The sequence below is a fragment of the Lissotriton vulgaris genome, chromosome 10 (assembly GCF_964263255.1).
Source record: "Lissotriton vulgaris chromosome 10, aLisVul1.2, whole genome shotgun sequence".
NCBI lineage: Eukaryota > Metazoa > Chordata > Amphibia > Caudata > Salamandridae > Lissotriton > Lissotriton vulgaris.
The window spans coordinates 61183637-61201587 of record NC_141698.1 but is presented as its reverse complement, the minus strand read 5'-3'; the positions used below and the strand labels follow the sequence as shown (position 1 = coordinate 61201587).

General features: G+C 46.2%; 1 protein-coding gene across 2 annotated transcripts in view; it reads left to right on the top strand.

The window, feature by feature from the left end:
- Positions 1-17951, top strand: part of PRKCB (protein kinase C beta) — a 963846-nt gene that overhangs the window by 448413 nt on the left and 497482 nt on the right. For both annotated transcript variants that reach the window (XM_086940462.1, XM_086940461.1), the window contains exon 4: positions 12443-12554. In XM_086940462.1, coding sequence (XP_086796588.1) covers positions 12443-12554 — 112 coding nt within the window. The remainder of the gene's footprint in view (positions 1-12442; positions 12555-17951) is intronic.

Sequence of the window (17951 nt, the reverse complement as noted above, 5' to 3'; positions counted from 1 at the left end):
AATCTTTCGGTAAACTAAGTGTAAGAATCCTGTGTTTGTCACCAGGATTCGTGTTGGGAAACACAGCTTCCAGCTGGCCGAATTTCTCAGCAAGCCAGAACGGAAAATCATCCTTGTCCTGGGGCTTTTTGCCCATCACGGAATTCACCATGAGGGGATTGATTTTCAAACCAGCCTGTTCTGCACGAAGCTGCGCACCCCTAGGGGCCGCGTCCTGAACATTACGGCTAGTGTAATGAACAAGCGCTCTAATCACAGACACTGCGACTTCATGAAGTTGCCGCAGATCAGCCACGCCACAAGTGGCTCGATTAGGATGAGGAGTGAATCCAGCCAAAGCGGGCCAAGGTGTGCCCGGAATGGACAAAGGACCCAACCTCGGAGCGGATAAAGCGTGAGGTAGGGCGCCACCAAACCAAACTCCATGCCGCCAAGCATCAATAGGAACCTCCAGTGCTCTGTACGGAGCATACGCAACCGGTACAGCTGTAGCAGTGTAAGAATGGAACACTCCAGAATTAGCGTTCACTGCCGGAAATGTCACCCACGAATAAAACAGTTCGTACGGGTAAGCATGTTCCGCACTCACCACCAGAACCACAGCCAAGCCTTCCACAGGGACATTATAAGCCCGCAAGTGGTCACGCACCGCAATGCGACTATGCTGCGGGATGTCCACGGCTTGTGCCATGTCAGCACAGGAAAGTGAAAAAACAAAGATTACTTTGTAGCACAACTGGGTAGTAATTCAAGGAAACCGTTTTAGATATATTCAAGCTTGAAAAGACCTATTTCAAAAATAGGTAGGTTTTTCCGACACTGCCGTTTTCCGGAAACGGGAATGAAGGTGTTAAGGTTTGAATGATATACTACTCGAGTGTCATGATATAAGGCCAACAACGTATGGGCGCCATGTAGCAGGGTTTCCGTTTTCCCACAGAACTGTGCACAGAGATCTAGAACCTGGGTGAGTTAGGGTGACCCAAAACTCACCTTAGTTTCAGAAATCCCCTTACCAAGCTAGCTACAGTGTCTCATTGGTAGTGATAACTTCCCAATGACTTAGACAATCCAGAACATGAACTTAGGGTACCTCAGGTATCGTGGAACACATGAACACTCTTTCGTTATATAATCAGTCCAAACCAAAACGGGGAGTCAAAGAACACACGTGCAAGTTTGAAATGTTTATTTTTCAATGCAAGGTTCTCAAATGCAGTATCTTATATAATATCAACATACATATTATAAAAATCAGAGTTATCAGCATAGTCACTAGTCCATAATAAGCGAACGGTGATAGCATAATATAATGCAAAATCTATAGAAATTCTGTATCACCTATATTTCGCGCACCCTATTTAGCATACTATATTATATCTAAGAAGGTCTCATTTGGGTTTTTAGCAGGGCGGGCCCATACCTCGAATGGTCAGTAGGAGCAGATCACATCAACAGCTACCAGCTCCCTGCATGCGAAGCATCAAGTGTGTTGATTCATTCCCTGTAACTCTATCTTGAACCCGAGTAGAGCCCAATGTTGGCAGCAACATTATTTGTGTTATGTCTAATGTGGTGCGAGGATCAGGCCTTCAGCAACCTTGTGTTAGGTTATTCTTAGAGGGTGCAGTTCTCAGTGTGCAGACATTTGCACCAAGTGTACCAAGCACGACTGATATCAGAGGAATAACATATTATTCTCAAATAAATCACATCTTTCGTCTAGGTTGAAAGCTACAATAACAATTAGGTGTCGTGTGCAAACTGAAGCCGAAGGAAAATATGGTGTTTAAACATTTAATAAACTCATGCTAACTTAACACAATATATAGAAACGCAGTAACCATATGACACCCCCCCAATGATCCGAGGACGGTCAAAAAAGGAAAAAATAAGCCAATACTATAAGAAAGGCAAAACATGAAAGCAGAGTTCAACAATATTGAGCCAAGCTAAATGTATGTAAATGTATATAAAAATCAATAATACAAAATATGTATGAATGCCTATAGTGGCCACACAAAAATATAAAAAACTTGAACTTGAGGCCATTTATAAAATCATAGGCCCAGAACATATCAAAGTCCAATGTTCGTAATAGAAAAGGCACCATTCAGAATTACTAAAAAGTCACGTGCCATAATAGTGAAAGTCTCCAAAGCCACTCATGGGTGGATAGAATATGCAAAATAGGTAGCCACAGCTTCCAACATGAAATCACTGTCATCGTCCGAAAACAGTTCAGCCATCCAATTAAGCTGCGAATATGTCCCACTGACCCATTAGTCCATGCATCGCTGCCACGGCCATAACCCTTTCGCCAGAACAAACCAACTCATGAGCAACTACGGGGCTCATCAGCTGATCAAAATCGACGTCAGGAGAAGTCGGTAAGCAGAGACACAAATCAATGGCCCAGTCGAAATCACAGCTCAGGCAATGAAACACAGGCTGGACACATGTGAAATAGGAAAATCGAAACGATAATCCAAAAGCCGTGCTTAAAGTCGCAAGCGGTAAGGAGCCATAGTAATCAAACATCCGGTTGCGAAACAGCATCAGTAGGGGCTGAGCGTTTTCTTGCGCAGGAAGGGCATCCATGTTTTATAAAGCAAAATATCACCAGAACGCCTGCAGCCAAAACCAGCAAAACAGGGAATCCGCCAAACAAACTTGCGAATATAGAATGAAAAAACGCAGGGATAATACCAAATACTTTTTCAAACGTAGTCACGAGACCACTGCTAACCAATTTAAAAAAATGTGCGAGACCAGACGTGGAGGAGGCATTAAAGATTTGATGAACCAGCTCGCAGAAATGAAACGGCAAATCAGTATTTAAAAGCGCCTGCACCTCTGTGCGTGTGTTAGCTATGTGAAGGACATAAGTTTCACGGGCCGAGCTCAGGGCCACTTCTTTTTGAGACAATAGGGCTCTTATTTGGCTCAAACCATTGAACTCCGCTCTCAAGGTTGGGATTCACGGCCAAATGGAAACATCTTAATTCCCATGCGTGGGTGGATATAACACGTTCTTGCAACACACCACACGTTCTGATACAGTAACCACATAGGCGATACCGACCATTAACCCACAACACATTTCGTTGTTCAAAAGTAAATAACTACCGTTAGACAATAAAGTGAATGTGGGAACTAATGCAGGAACCGGTGTGCCTTTTAAAACACAGGCTAAATTTGGCCTGTCCTGATTACAAGAACCATGCAATTGGATGTGCCTACATATCAGTGAACGGTCAGGCGACTGTGTGCATTCTTCACCATTCAGATTCACTTCCTTTCCTTCTTTCAGACATCTGTATGTATATGGCAAACACCATGTCTCATGCAGGAAAGCACTACCTAGTGGTTCATATCGCCCTATAGCAATATACTGCATACAATTTGTAAATTTATACAGAGCAAATGGTAAAGTAATATTACCATGGATAAGCCATGTAGCAGCAGCCGCCTCAGCCACAGAGAATGGCAAAGATTCTAACTTCTCAATGTGTAACATAGAAAATGATGCATCTCGCATGGAAAGCATGCGCTGCTTGTCAGGAAAATTAAATGGGGCAAATAGTGATGAGACGTTCATATAACTCCAAGGCACTCGACCAGCCTTCAGAGTCTGTAGTGTCCAGGCAAACTGCATAACAGAACGCAATTGATTTTGACCATGATATAATACGGACACTTCATCATGCACAATGTCAACAACAGAAGAGACAATATTGTTCAATGTGTAAATTCGGGAAGAAAGCGTGTTAATACTGTTATCAACCACTGCAAGTACTTTTTCTAAATTTGCTTGGTCAATTGCCCTTAGGCGCTTAGCAGCCTCAATTTGAGACACTTTCCAAATTTCATTGTAAACAGCATAAATCCACCTTTTAGATCTACCTTTAGCCGGGCCTTTTATAAAATCATTTAAATCCACATTTTCAGTTAACTGAGACAGATGTAGCTTAACTGCAGCTAACGTGGAATGTTGTAACCAATTCTGACACAGTTTCCCTACAGAGTAAGTGGTGACCGTATAATCAGTTTCAAAACGGGGATCTGGTCGTACCTGTGTGAACCCTTCAGCCAACCCCAGAAATCGACGTTGGCAAGAATCAGAACTCTTCTGCCACAACAGCCAACCTTTTGGATCCAAGCTGGATACATTAAAGGACGAATTGTGTAGTAGAGACTGTAGCTCACGAATAGACAATTCAGAAAAATTACCCCAACCTGAATATTCTTCTAATTAGGGGATAATTGGTGTATTTAATTTTTTAGAAGTAGCCAGTCCAAAGCATGTTGTCTGGGAAATAGTAGAATTTAGAAACAACATGTGATTTGGGATGAGACATGCACGGTGCAAAGCCTCAGTGCCTTGTACCTGCCAATCTTTGGTACCCCAAACCGATTTAAGGTCAATTATTCCCTTCCAGAACTCGTAGCCATCTAAAGCCAATTTGTCTAGAAAGGACTTCGAATACAGCAACTTTGTATCGGTAAGTCTAACTTTGGACGTGGACTTTTCCGTCATTCTGAAATAAAATGACTCAGGATTTGATTGATTAAAATCTGTAAAATAACTGTATTTTTTCAGAAATGTACTGGAGCTTCCAATTAAAGGAGCTGGGCAATGCTCCCACTGCGTGTAATTCACAGCAACCCTCCTGGAATTCGTCTTATGGAGAAAATGATTACCATAATGTTGGAAGCAAAACAAATCACCATAATTAATAGAATCTAAATATAAGTCTTCAGCATCAAAAGCCGCATAGCACTTTAAATCAGAAAATAATGCATCTACGGCCTGAATATCCCAATCATCAGAACGTATATTTTGTTTAATCACATCTCCCATGTTTACTCTAAGCACATTCGGAACATTAATCACTTCAGTGGGCCCATGTATTTGAAATCTAACTGCATCCCACACAATCCCATCAAGGACAGGCCAAGCTGTAATGTTGACTGTATTCAAGTTTCGTTTCAGTCTGTGTGCTGAATGTGAAGAGGAAAGAGGGGCCAATGTTCCATTAAGGTACTGAATTCCTGTTCTTTCTTTAACGTAGTGACCATCGATCAGGCGGAAAAAATAAAACACAAAACCAACTGACATAAAAAGGTAAAATGAAAATAGGATCAACCAAATGTATGTCCAAGGGGGAATTAAAAAATGTTTTTTAAACAACGTGGCATATTTTGCAATAGTTGAGGGTTTCTTTGAAAGTTCCGAAACAGAGTCAAAAGAGAATCTGGACTGGTCGGCCAAACGAGTCTGCAAATCAGGCATCGATAAATCAGCAGGATAGGTATAGTTCAGCTCATCAATGTTAGTAACAGGAATAGTATTCAATAAAGGACTGGATATGGCAGGCATCTTGAGGGACACCTCCTGTTCTGCACCAGATGTAATAGCCAGCACAGAGTGCCTCACCATGGAAGGACAGGATACAGCCGGTGTCATGCTATGAAGAATCGGCCACCCTGTGTGTCTTGACATTGTCAATAGAAATAAATCTGTTTTCCTTACGACCTGGAAGTGGTGGTAAAATGACTGTTCTTGTGCCCTTCACTCCAAGAACTCGAACCGGTGTACGATATGAGGGACCAAACTCTTTCTTGTTATCGATCTTCTCTCGAACCAGTTCTCCAACTTGGGGTAGCCAGCCAACTACCGGGATCTGCAACGCATCATCCGATGTGGAGGGCAAATGTTCCTTTGCTAGACTGTCTCTGGTCTTTTGTAGATCCTGTAAAACATTGCAATGTTCATCTACGTCAAAGGCCGAGGCCTGGGCCTTGCAGTCTAAACCATCGAGGTCAGGGACGTACATCTTGATACCAAAGAGCATTTTGTATGGGGTCCGCCCACCCAAAGACCTTCTAGGGAGATTATTAAGCGCACGCTGCACGCCATTGAGGTGGGCTAACCAGTTTCTGCCAGTGCCTATAACTCGGGCTGTCAAAGATTGCTTTAAGTCACGGTTCATTCGTTCCATCATACTGTTACCCTCGGGTCTGTACGGACTTGAAAACTTGACTTGGACCCCCAACGAAACCATAGCATCCTTATACGCCTTAGAGGCGAAAGCCGGACCCTGATCCGAATGGAAGGTACCACAGGCAAAAATCCCTATAAAGACTCGCAAATCCTTGATGACAGTCCGTGAATCAGCGCTCCGATGTGGCCATACCCACACAAAGCGTGTGCATGAATCAACTGCTACTAAGATGTACTTGTATGCAGTATCAGAAGAAAATGGACCGCAGTGATCCAAATAAACGCATCCAAGCGGTTTATTCGAGATATACAACTGTGTCTGAGGCGGACGCGCAGCAGTTGAAGGTTTAATCTGCTGGCAAATGTCACATTGAAGGACATAATCGCGCGTCTGTTTGTACAGTTCCCGCCACCAGAATCTTTGTTGTAGCTGAGTTACAGTGGCTGAGACGCCCGCATGCGCAGACGCCACACCTTCATGAGCCGCTGTAAGCAAAGCAGCCCTGCGATCCGAGTTGGGAACTAGACGTTCGCCAACATCAGGAATTTTCACATAAGGAACCTTATCGGGACTTAAGTGGTATGTGTACTTTGAAGGGAACCCCGCAGGATATTTACCTCCCTTCGCAGTCGCAGCCACAGCTGCCAAGATGTCATCATCTATTTTGCTTTTGGACCTCGTGACTGCTGCAAGTAAGTATTTTGATACCGCTGACTTCGCTGCTTCATCAGCAAGCGAATTACCAACAGCGTGGACCCCCACGCGCTGATGACCGAGAGTATGAATCACAAACACGAGTGGCAACTTCTCTTTAAGTTCCGCCACTCGGACCCAGATCATTTTATGTTTTATTGTGCTACCTTTGGAATCACGAAACTCATTCTGAATCCAAAAGAACAAGTTTTCATTGTAAGACTGGACACAGTAGTAAGAGTCACTTACGATCAAAGTCGTCACACCAGGATCTGCGTACTCCAATGCAAGCATCAGGGCACGAAGCTCTGCCAATTGCGCGGTGCAGTCCCCAAGCGTCTGCGTGTGCACGACACTGGACTTGAACTCATCGTTCACCATGGCACCGACCACAATGGCGCAAGCGGAAACGTAGGCATGTTTAGAGCCATGCGCAACCTGCGCCGAACCATCAGTGTAAATGATGCAATGGAAATCCTCCAACGGCCGCATTGCTAAAGGAGCAGGATGAAAAAATTCATACTGTAAGTACTCCTGCGACCGTAAAGTGGCGAAAAAAATAAACGTGACATCCTGGGATGTCAAGGAAGCAGCCCACTGAATCCACCTAGGGTGCAAAGCTTTGGAATTAGGTACACTGGCTTTCGTAACTGCCTCCAAGGCAGGACACGGAGTAACAACCAACATGCGTTTTCCTTGTGACAGGGCACGTTCTTTAAGAATTGCCATCTGTACAGCCGTTAAAACTTTCTCCACAGTCAGTTCAGCCGAAGTGTACAAGTGTGACTTGTAAGCAATAGGTACTGTATCTCCTTCATTAAAAGTCAGGTACGTGAAACCCACCGCCCCAGGGATAATTCTTATCACCAGGTTGGTCTGGTTATCACGAGTCTGTAAGTATTCAGAAGCGAGCAAATCAGCCTGCAAAGACTGCAGAATGGCTGAATGCTCAGGCAGCCAGCATGATTTGGAAAAAGATGGTTGTATCAAAGCATACAAAGGCTTGATACGCTGGGCATATTCCGGAATGTAAGTCCTCCCGAAATTCAAAAAACCCAGCAAAGATTGTAATTTTTTCAGTGTTGTCAGGGAGCGCAACTGTGCGCATTTCTCCAGGAAGTGAGGTGCCAACCCCTTTCCCTCATTATTAAGCTCGTAGCCGAGAAACAACACAGTGTACTCTGCAATGTGCGACTTTGCAAAGTTAAACTTGTAACCTATGTCTGCAAAGTTACAAATTATGCTATTTACTCGACACAGATGCTCCCAAAGATCGTCGTCTGTGATATAAATGTCATCCACATACGAACAAGCAACTGGGTCGAAGCCCTCCAAAAGAGAGACTATGCGGGCGGAGAATACTCCAGGACTATTCTTATAGCCCATTGGGAGACGCCAAAACTTTTTTTGCACACCGCCGCATGTAAAGCTGGTCCATTGGGAACTTAGACCATCTAATCTATGGGCATAAAAACCATTGGAAATGTCAAGCGTGGTTTTGAACCGTTTACGCTCAAGACTATTCACTAACGCAGAGCCATGAGTATTCTGTACTGCGCAGTTACGGCAATGCGAGTTCAAATGCCTATAATCCAAAACCAAACGATATGAGCCATCCGGCTTGTTTACAGTAAAAAGGGGGTTATTCATCGGTGACACACACGTTTCAATTACACCTTGATATTCCAATTGTTCAAGGATAGCCGCGACTGAAGCTTTGGCTTCACGCCGTATGGGATATTGAGGTTGAGGCTGCGGCTGAGACCGTAAAGGAATCTAGTGGCTTGGAGACAATTTATCCCAGCCACACTGATTGCGGTACACAGCCGGCGCAAGCGCCAGAGCCCACTCTTCTGCAAAATGCAGCGCTTCCACTCTCGATACAGTGTGCGCGAAACTGGGGAGGATCACCTCCTCCCCTCGCGGAGCTGCGAGAACAAAAGGTGGGGGCCAGTCAGCCTCCGAAAGCAAAATGTCATACGTAGACAAAAGATTTTCCCAAAATACCCCTTTTACAGTTCGCTGCATGTCACCTTCTATTAACAGGACAATTTCAAAAAGACGTTCAGGGGGAGCAACATGCGTATCAGCAGTTTCAATCACAACATAAGAGTCAGTCGCTGTCACCTTCAACAGTGGACGGAGGGCCTCTCTCACTATGGTAATCTCTGCCGCGCTGTCCAGCAAGGTCAGAGCCCACGTCAGATTCCGAAGCCGCGTTCTCACTATCTGGGGCATATCGATGCACTGTCAGGGCGGCGACTTTCTTCTTGGCAAACTGTGGTCTCTTGGGCGTAGCGCCTTCCTGCTGCTCTCCACCATTACGCAGGCGGGGCTGACCACGTCCTTGCTGGCCACCCCGGCCCCTGCCGCCCCCTCCACCACCGGTTGACGGAGCCGATGAGTCCTGAAAGGAACGAGGAGAGCGTTGGTCAGAAGCCTGAAACCTTTCAGGTGATTTAATCATCGCGCGATCGCGCAAATCATAAACTCGATCCGACTGCGCAGGCAACGGAGTCGCAGGAACAGAAACCTGTGTTTGTTGTTGTTGTTGCTTACCCTGATTCTGATTTTTAGGCCAATTCTGTTTCTTGGACTTAGGTTGACCACTAGTATCCGAAGACTGACCCTGGGGCTGCTTTTTCTCTTTATCAGGAAAAGCCTTAAGCCCCTTTGCATTGCGGCCAACCGTTTTATAAGCAGCCACAATAATCCTTGCCAACTGACGGGGTCTCTCGGCCTCGGGAATTAACGCCAAAGGGTTAGCAACCTGAAAGTTCACTGCATCCCCCTTGAAATTCGCAAGGATCAGATCGCAAACTACATCAAAGGTGCCACACAGGCGCATACCCAACTCAACCGCCGACTCCGGTCCGTGCTCGTCCTGAACACGCTTAAGGACCGCACCCAGATTGGTCACAGACGGGGTGCCATAGCACCTTGAATAGACCGCTGCAAAAGTCTTACCCCAGGTCTCACAGTCAACAAGTTCAGGTGCCAAATCTTTCGGTAAACTAAGTGTAAGAATCCTGTGTTTGTCACCAGGATTCGTGTTGGGAAACACAGCTTCCAGCTGGCCGAATTTCTCAGCAAGCCAGAACGGAAAATCATCCTTGTCCTGGGGTTTTTTGCCCATCACGGAATTCACCAGGACGGGATTGATTTTCAAACCAGCCTGTTCTGCACGAAGCTGCGCACCCCTAGGGGCCGCGTCCTGAACATTACGGCTAGTGTAATGAACAAGCGCTCTAATCACAGACACTGCGACTTCATGAAGTTGCCGCAGATCAGCCACGCCACAAGTGGCTCGATTAGGATGAGGAGTGAATCCAGCCAAAGCGGGCCAAGGTGTGCCCGGAATGGACAAAGGACCCAACCTCGGAGCGGATAAAGCGTGAGGTAGGGCACCACCAAACCAAACTCCATGCCGCCAAGCATCAATAGGAACCTCCAGTGCTCTGTACGGAGCATACGCAACCGGTACAGCTGTAGCAGTGTAAGAATGGAACACTCCAGAATTAGCGTTCACTGCCGGAAATGTCACCCACGAATAAAACAGTTCGTACGGGTAAGCATGTTCCGCACTCACCACCAGAACCACAGCCAAGCCTTCCACAGGGACATTATAAGCCCGCAAGTGGTCACGCACCGCAATGCGACTATGCTGCGGGATGTCCACGGCTTGTGCCATGTCAGCACAGGAAAGTGAAAAAACAAAGATTACTTTGTAGCACAACTGGGTAGTAATTCAAGGAAACCGTTTTAGATATATTCAAGCTTGAAAAGACCTATTTCAAAAATAGGTAGGTTTTTCCGACACTGCCGTTTTCCGGAAACGGGAATGAAGGTGTTAAGGTTTGAATTATATACTACTCGAGTGTCATGATATAAGGCCAACAACGTATGGGCGCCATGTAGCAGGGTTTCCGTTCTCCCACAGAACTGTGCACAGAGATCTAGAACCTGGGTGAGTTAGGGTGACCCAAAACTCACCTTAGTTTCAGAAATCCCCTTACCAAGCTAGCTACAGTGTCTCATTGGTAGTGATAACTTCCCAATGACTTAGACAATCCAGAACATGAACTTAGGGTACCTCAGGTATCGTGGAACACATGAACACTCTTTCGTTATATAATCAGTCCAAACCAAAACGGGGAGTCAAAGAACACACGTGCAAGTTTGAAATGTTTATTTTTCAATGCAAGGTTCTCAAACGCAGTATCTTATATAATATCAACATACATATTATAAAAATCAGAGTTATCAGCATAGTCACTAGTCCATAATAAGCGAACGGTGATAGCATAATATAATGCAAAATCTATAGAAATTCTGTATCACCTATATTTTGCGCACCCTATTTAGCATACTATATTATATCTAAGAACGTCTCATTTGGGTTTTTAGCAGGGCGGGCCCATACCTCTAATGGTCAGTAGGAGCGGATCACATCAACAGCTACCAGCTCTCTGCATGCGAAGCATCAAGTGTGTTGATTCATTCCCTGTAACTCTATCTTAAACCCGAGTAGAGCCCAATGTTGGCAGCAACATTATTTGTGTTATGTCTAATGTGGTGCGAGGATCAGGCCTTCAGCAACCTTGTGTTAGGTTATTCTTAGAGGGTGCAGTTCTCAGTGTGCAGACATTTGTACCAAGTGTACCAAGCACGACTGATATCAGAGCAATAACATATTATTCTCAAATAAATCACATCTTTCGTCTAGGTTGAAAGCTATAATAACAATTAGGTGTCGTGTGCAAACTGAAGCCGAAGGAAAATATGGTGTTTAAACATTTAATAAACTCATGCTAACTTAACACAAAATATAGAAACGCAGTAACCATATGACACTCCTGAAGCCAGAGCTTCTCCGGCCCCTACTTTTTTGGCCAGAAAACTGATTTGCAGCTTACTTTTTAACCTCAAATCAGATCTCTCTCTCTGCCTCTTGTTTTGCCACTCTGAGATCCCTTTGAAGAATGCACCCCTTGACTCCGATGGACTCCTGAAAAACAGTTGTCCACGCTTTGGTCACAGCTAAATTGTACGATGCCATCAATCTCTATTTAGGCCTTCCGACCTTTCTTATTCAACGCTTCAATAAATCCAGAATTCGTCTGATAGCATGCATTTTAAGGAATGAAGTACCTCTCTACCGTACATCCAACAGGTTTTGCATGTTTTGCATGTTAGCTTGGTTTTCCTTGTAAACAAAGTCGGCGGTTAGGATGTTTCTCTGTTAAGCCATAGGTTTAACACATTGCAAGGGGTACTTTGTTTCTTATATTATTCATGGTTTAGAGATCTGTGTACAACTGAGGCTACTAATTGTGTTTCTTTGCAAACTCCCATTTGCACTTGGAATGACTTTGGATCCAATGGGATTGGCCCCAGATTTGCAACCAGGGTCTCAGAAATATATTAAAACCTACTACTAGATTGAAAGTTGAATTAACTCTTCTTTGTTTTCACTCTCTGAGAAAGTTGCTAAACTCCCTCAGAGCCCTAACTTATCTTATATACATGTACACTGGATGAGCTGTTATCAGATATACTGCTGCTTAGAAGATATCTTTCTGTGTCCTGGAAGTGGCTGCATGACCAGGGACTTTCTCAAGTTGCCAGTTGTGTAGTGTGTTGACAAGATTGTGTGATTGTGGTGTGAGCGTTCATCCTCACCTGGCCCTGCCTGTCCATTTATGTTTCTAACATGCTTTCTGTTTTCTCTCTTCTTTCAGGACCCTCGAAGCAAACACAGATTTAAAATCCACACCTACTCCAGCCCCACGTTCTGTGACCACTGCGGCTCCCTGCTGTACGGGCTGATCCACCAAGGGATGAAATGTGAAAGTAAGTGCGGGGCCTGATCTGTGGATAGGGTTGGGTGGGCTGTGGGGAGCGTGGCTGGTGGGAGTATCTGGGCGTTCAAGTGTGGTCAGAGGGGGTCATATGTCTATAAAGTGCTGACCACAACTACATACCTGCCAACTCGCACGGTCCCACTGTGTGACACACGATATCGGCTTCCATCACATGGTCTCCCAGTGGGGAGCGGATCACACGGTGGCAGGGAAAGTGAGCTGAAAACCACTGTAATCAGTGTTTTTTTTCAGCTCGTTTTCCGAGGCTTTAAACTGTCGACTGCCATTAACCGCATCGCTGCGGCGGCTATTGCGCCGCAGCGCTAAGGGGGCGGGGCGGCCGCGCGCGGCCACATGCTGGTGACGGAACCGCTCCGTCATCAGCCGCGGTTGGCTGTGCTCATGACCGAGCGGTTCCGTCATGGCCCCGCCCGCTCAATAGAACGCGCCGCGCAGGCGCGGCGAGCGGGCCATGACGGAACCGCTCCGTCATCAGCACAGCGCCACCGCAGCTGATGACGGAGCGGTTCCGTCATCAGCATAGAAAGGGTTAAGGGGTTTGAAAACATTCCCGGACATTGGCACCAGCCTCAACAATTTTTTTTGCTGGTAGGTGGAGGGGGCTTGGGAGCGAGGCGGGGTTCAAATGTGCCTCGTAGGTACTTCTCGGCATGAGTCCCCACCCCCTCCTCACATGGTGAGATTGTTCTTCAAGTTGGCAGGTGACTGATGAATGCGGAAGGACCTGGAGTTACCGGAATGGCGATTAAGTGGGAATGTGGTCTGGGGGAGAACCCGAGACACGACCCGTAAAATGTGTGCAGGAATAGGGCAGACCACACGGGACTGGACTGTATCTGGTATTCTGCTGCCTGCTAAATGCTGGTCAGGCGAATGCCAATGCAGAGGGTGCCTGAACTTTGGCATGTTGTTTTTGTGGTTTAGCATGTGTGCCGCACACAACATGTAACTAGTATGTCATTGTAACGATTCCCAAATCAAGGGGTTCCTTTTCAAAATGGTTTCATGTTTCCCCCACAGAATGGAGCCTGGCTTGATTTGTGCTGATGTGTGGCCAGTGGTGGTTGGGACTGTGGCTCTTCTGAGTGGGTGCGTCTGCACTGGTGTTTTGTCAGTTTCATGAGTGAGGCCAAAGGGCAGCACCAAACACTGAACATATTTATCCTTGGTTAGCGCACACATAGTCCAGAAGATGTAAATGTGTGGCAGTTATTCGCAGGATGCAGGTGATGCTGGGTACCTAATTGGGCACACACCCAACACAGAAAAAATATGCCTAGTCCTTTATTAATGAGTTCTGAAGTAGGGGTGGTGTGTGATGTCCTAATATATCATGCTGTTGTGAGTAAGCTGATGCTCAAATATATGGCACCCTGTGTTGAAAACAAATTTTGAGTACGTAAAGTAATTTGTGTGAAATACTCATGCATTGCTTTGTGATTTGGCCTCAAAACATCTAAAATGTGAATATTCAAGGAATATACATATACAATTGGTACAGATGGAAAGGGTTGTGTCCTCTTTGCACTTTTACTACTAGGGAACAGTGTAGCGTCTCCGGGCTGAATCAGAGGGCCCCTGTACTACCACTTGCAGTACTGGATGAATGTCGTTACTACGCATGCTTTTACAACGCATGCCTTTACCACGCAACTTTTACAATGCAAGTCGTTACAACGACTTGCGTTGGGGGGCGCTGGATAGTGAATAGTTTAATTTACTATTCCAACTCCAGTCCCCGTGGATAGTAGGGAAGGTTTTGGATAGTAAGTTAAACCATTCCCTATCCTACAGCACCCCCCAGCGCAAGTCGTAACGACTTGCGTTGTAAAAGTTGCGTGGTAAAGGTAGTGCGTGGTAAAAGTTGCGTTGTAAACGCTGTTCCCCGCAGTACTCATAGTTGCTTGTGTGCTTAGCTCCTGCAGGGTAGCCGCACTTTGCTGGATTCATGCTCTGTATCATATGTGCAGTTGGTGCCTCTCGAAGCTTGTTCGCAGCTACCCGAGGTGCCCGAGACCTGAGCTTCATTTGTTTTCAGTGTCTTGTATAATGCCTGCAGGGTGCCGTTGGCCTCCTTGCTGTGCTTTGAGACGCTGGATCGAGAGGGTAAAGAAGTTACAAGGTGTGAGAGGGATAAGAGGCAGCACCTGAGTGGAGACGGGCAGAGCTCAAAGGCCAGGCAGGGAGAGTGAAAAGAGGGTGCCAGGTGAGGAGCTTGGAGCAAAGACTAGTTTGATGCCTGAAGCTGTGGAGAGGACTGAAATTAAGCTATATTAGTGCTTCAAATATGCACTCTCACACCTAATTTGTATCTAGGAAAGTGCAGAGAAGTCAGGCAACATTTTGGGATGACAGAGCCGACTTTAGGGCAGTGCAACCGGTGCGGCCGCACTGGGCGCTGACCTGTGGAGGGGGCACTGACCTCGGGGGAGGAGGCTGTGTTTAGCAATAACGTATGATTGGAGAGATGAGGGGCACTTTTGGCCAGAGGTAGGGAGAGAATCCAAGGAGGCGGTCATATTGTGTCGGGCACCAAAACGATTGTCTTACCGGGCGCCCACAGCCCTGTGAGATGATGCAAGGCTTATAGTAAAATCAAGATTTCGAAGAGGGAAGGTGCTCCTTCTCAGGGGATAGTCTCTGGCAAAATTCCGGAGAGGGCTCCAGATGCAATGTGGCGTCACAGACATTTTCCATTTTAAACGTACCATGGCAATCAAAATGTGCAGGATTTATTTGTAAAAGGTATTCAAACACAGGGAAGTCCTAAATCCATTACCTCCTTACTTTTTTCTTGTCACCATTCTTTCCATATGAGGAGGCCCTGCCTCCCTGGCAGCCATTTCTATAACATATATTATATATTTTTGATTAACCTCTCCTCCCAGCGCGTCCCATTAAAGGGAACTCTTCCCACTATTCTTCCTGTTTTGTGGTGTAAGTGGCTTACCCTATTTTTTCAAATTTGCCTTGGATACCCCCTATATGTTAAGCATTACCTCCATTGTGCCAGTTAACGCATTTTGTCATGGATACCCCCAAATGCCGTAATTACATATAATATGCCAGTACCTGAATTTTGCAACTGAAACTGCTCCTAAACCATGGGTGAGTAATGTGTAAAAAATTAACTCTAGTATGTCAGTGCCAGCATTTTGCCATAGGTGCCCACATTTCATGAATTACTTCCAGTATGTCAGGGCCTATATTCTGGTATGGGTGTCCTCCCCTTTGCCAAAAATGACCTCCAATTTGCCAGCAACAGTATCTTACAGCAGCTTATGTTGGTAGATCACATAAGTCAAGAATTATCTCGAGTATTTAATGGCCAGCGACATACTCTCAATCATAAGACATGCTAACACACTCTTGCTCACACTCTCTCACTCACTTTCACTCATACTCACTCCATTTCTCTTTCACACTCTCCTACGCACTCACTCATACACTCACCCTTACTAATTCTGACTCGTACTCCCTCCCTCTTAGTGTCACTCCCACACAAACATACTCACATGCCTACACTCCGATTCTAACTCTCTCTCCCAAACACACTCACAGTTACTCACACTTTCACTCACAACTGCTGGTGTGTAGGGGGTCTACTTTGTACTCTCGGGGTACCGGTGCTCTGCTTTAATGAATCGGATTCAGTTAGCGGAACTGGCCTCTGGGCCATGGTGCAACTGCACCCGCTGCACCATTGGTGGCCTCTGACTGACTCCAAATCCTTCTCACAATTTCCCCCTTATTTACTTATTCTAACTCACGCTCCTTCACTCATTCCCTCACACTCACTTGTACCTATTCACACTCATTGATTCTCACTCAGTTTCACTCTCATTGACACTTTAAAACTTTCACTCTCACTCAGTCTCATTTACTCTCAATCACTCAGAAACACTCTCACAAACATACATACACAGAGAAATATATATATATATTTATTATTATTGTTTTTTTTTACTTATCTTGCTTCTTTGCTGGCAACATCGAGGCTCCAGGACAGAGCAGCAGGGCCAGGATTAAAAAGGGGAAGGTACGCCACAATCCCTCTCCCAGCTTCTTGATGGGACTGGAAGTACAGCCCTGGGGCAGTCCTTGGGATCTTGCCCCGACTGCTCTGTATAGCTCCTCCTCCCCCTCCCTCCCTCCCCCCTCCCTCCTCCCTTCCTCCCTCCCTTCCTTCCTCCCTCCTCCCTCCTCCCTCCCTCCTCTTCCTCGTGTCATAAGGACCATAGAGAGGATGACCTGGCTGATTTCATGAAAATACAAAAGTTGTGTTTTCATGAACACTGCTAAATTAAATAACAAACAATGAGGGGAGAGGCACGTGGTAGTTTGTGGCGGCCTACAGGGGTATTTTACCCTTAGTCCTCTGTTAAAATGATGCCACTGGCAGCTCTTCAAGCTTTAACCCCTCCCATGCCCATGACGAGCTCAGCTCGTCATGAGCCACGGTTCCCCGGTGCTCATAACGAGCTCAGCTGATCATGGCCTGTGGAACGTTCGCACGCTGGTCTAATTCCCCTGCTGTGCTGAGCTTTCCATTAAACGGGCGTGGTCGTGACGAGCTCAGCTCGTCATGAGCACCGGAGCGCCATGGCTCATTAACCCCTCCCATGCCCATGACGAGTTCAGCTCGTTATGAGCCACGGTACTCTAGTGCTCATGACGAGCTGAGCTTGTCATGGCCCTTGGAACGCTCGCACGCTGGGCTAATTCCCCTGCTGTGCTGAGCGTTCCATTAAACGGGTGTGGTTGTGACGAGCTGAACTCGTCATGAGCACCGGAGCACCGAAGCTCATGACGAGCTGAGCTCACCATGAGCATGGGGGCACTGTGTGTGCCCCCCGCCCCCCAGCACAGCAGGGGAATAGCCCCGGCAGCCAAGTGGTTAAAACTCTCTTCAAGAATATTGAGTATTTTGGTTAAGTTTAGGATCTCCCTGGCACTCAAGGTTGTGGGCAGGGATCTGCCTGAACCTGTGTAAGTTTATTGAACTAGAGGCAAGGCTGAGTCTTGGGCAGAAGCTCGCCGTGTTTCTACTGTTGACATTGGTTTAGCAGTCACCTGGGCGTCTCCTTCTACCTTTGTTTCCCATTATCGGCTGAACTTGGGTTCTGAGGACAATTATCATTTCCCTTTACTCTACTTCTTTCTTCCTTGTCTGAGGTTTTTTTCCCCCACCGTTCTGCCTCATTTGATCTGCTGCTTTGGTTGGGGCTAGGAATCGAGTTGAGGTTAGACACGGGTGGATGCTGTCTACCCACTATTTTCAGCGGGTAGATGCCGCCTACCCTGCTGCAAAGCTGCCCGCTTTCAGCGGAGTGCCACTTCACTATACTGAACTCGTCCCTTTGTC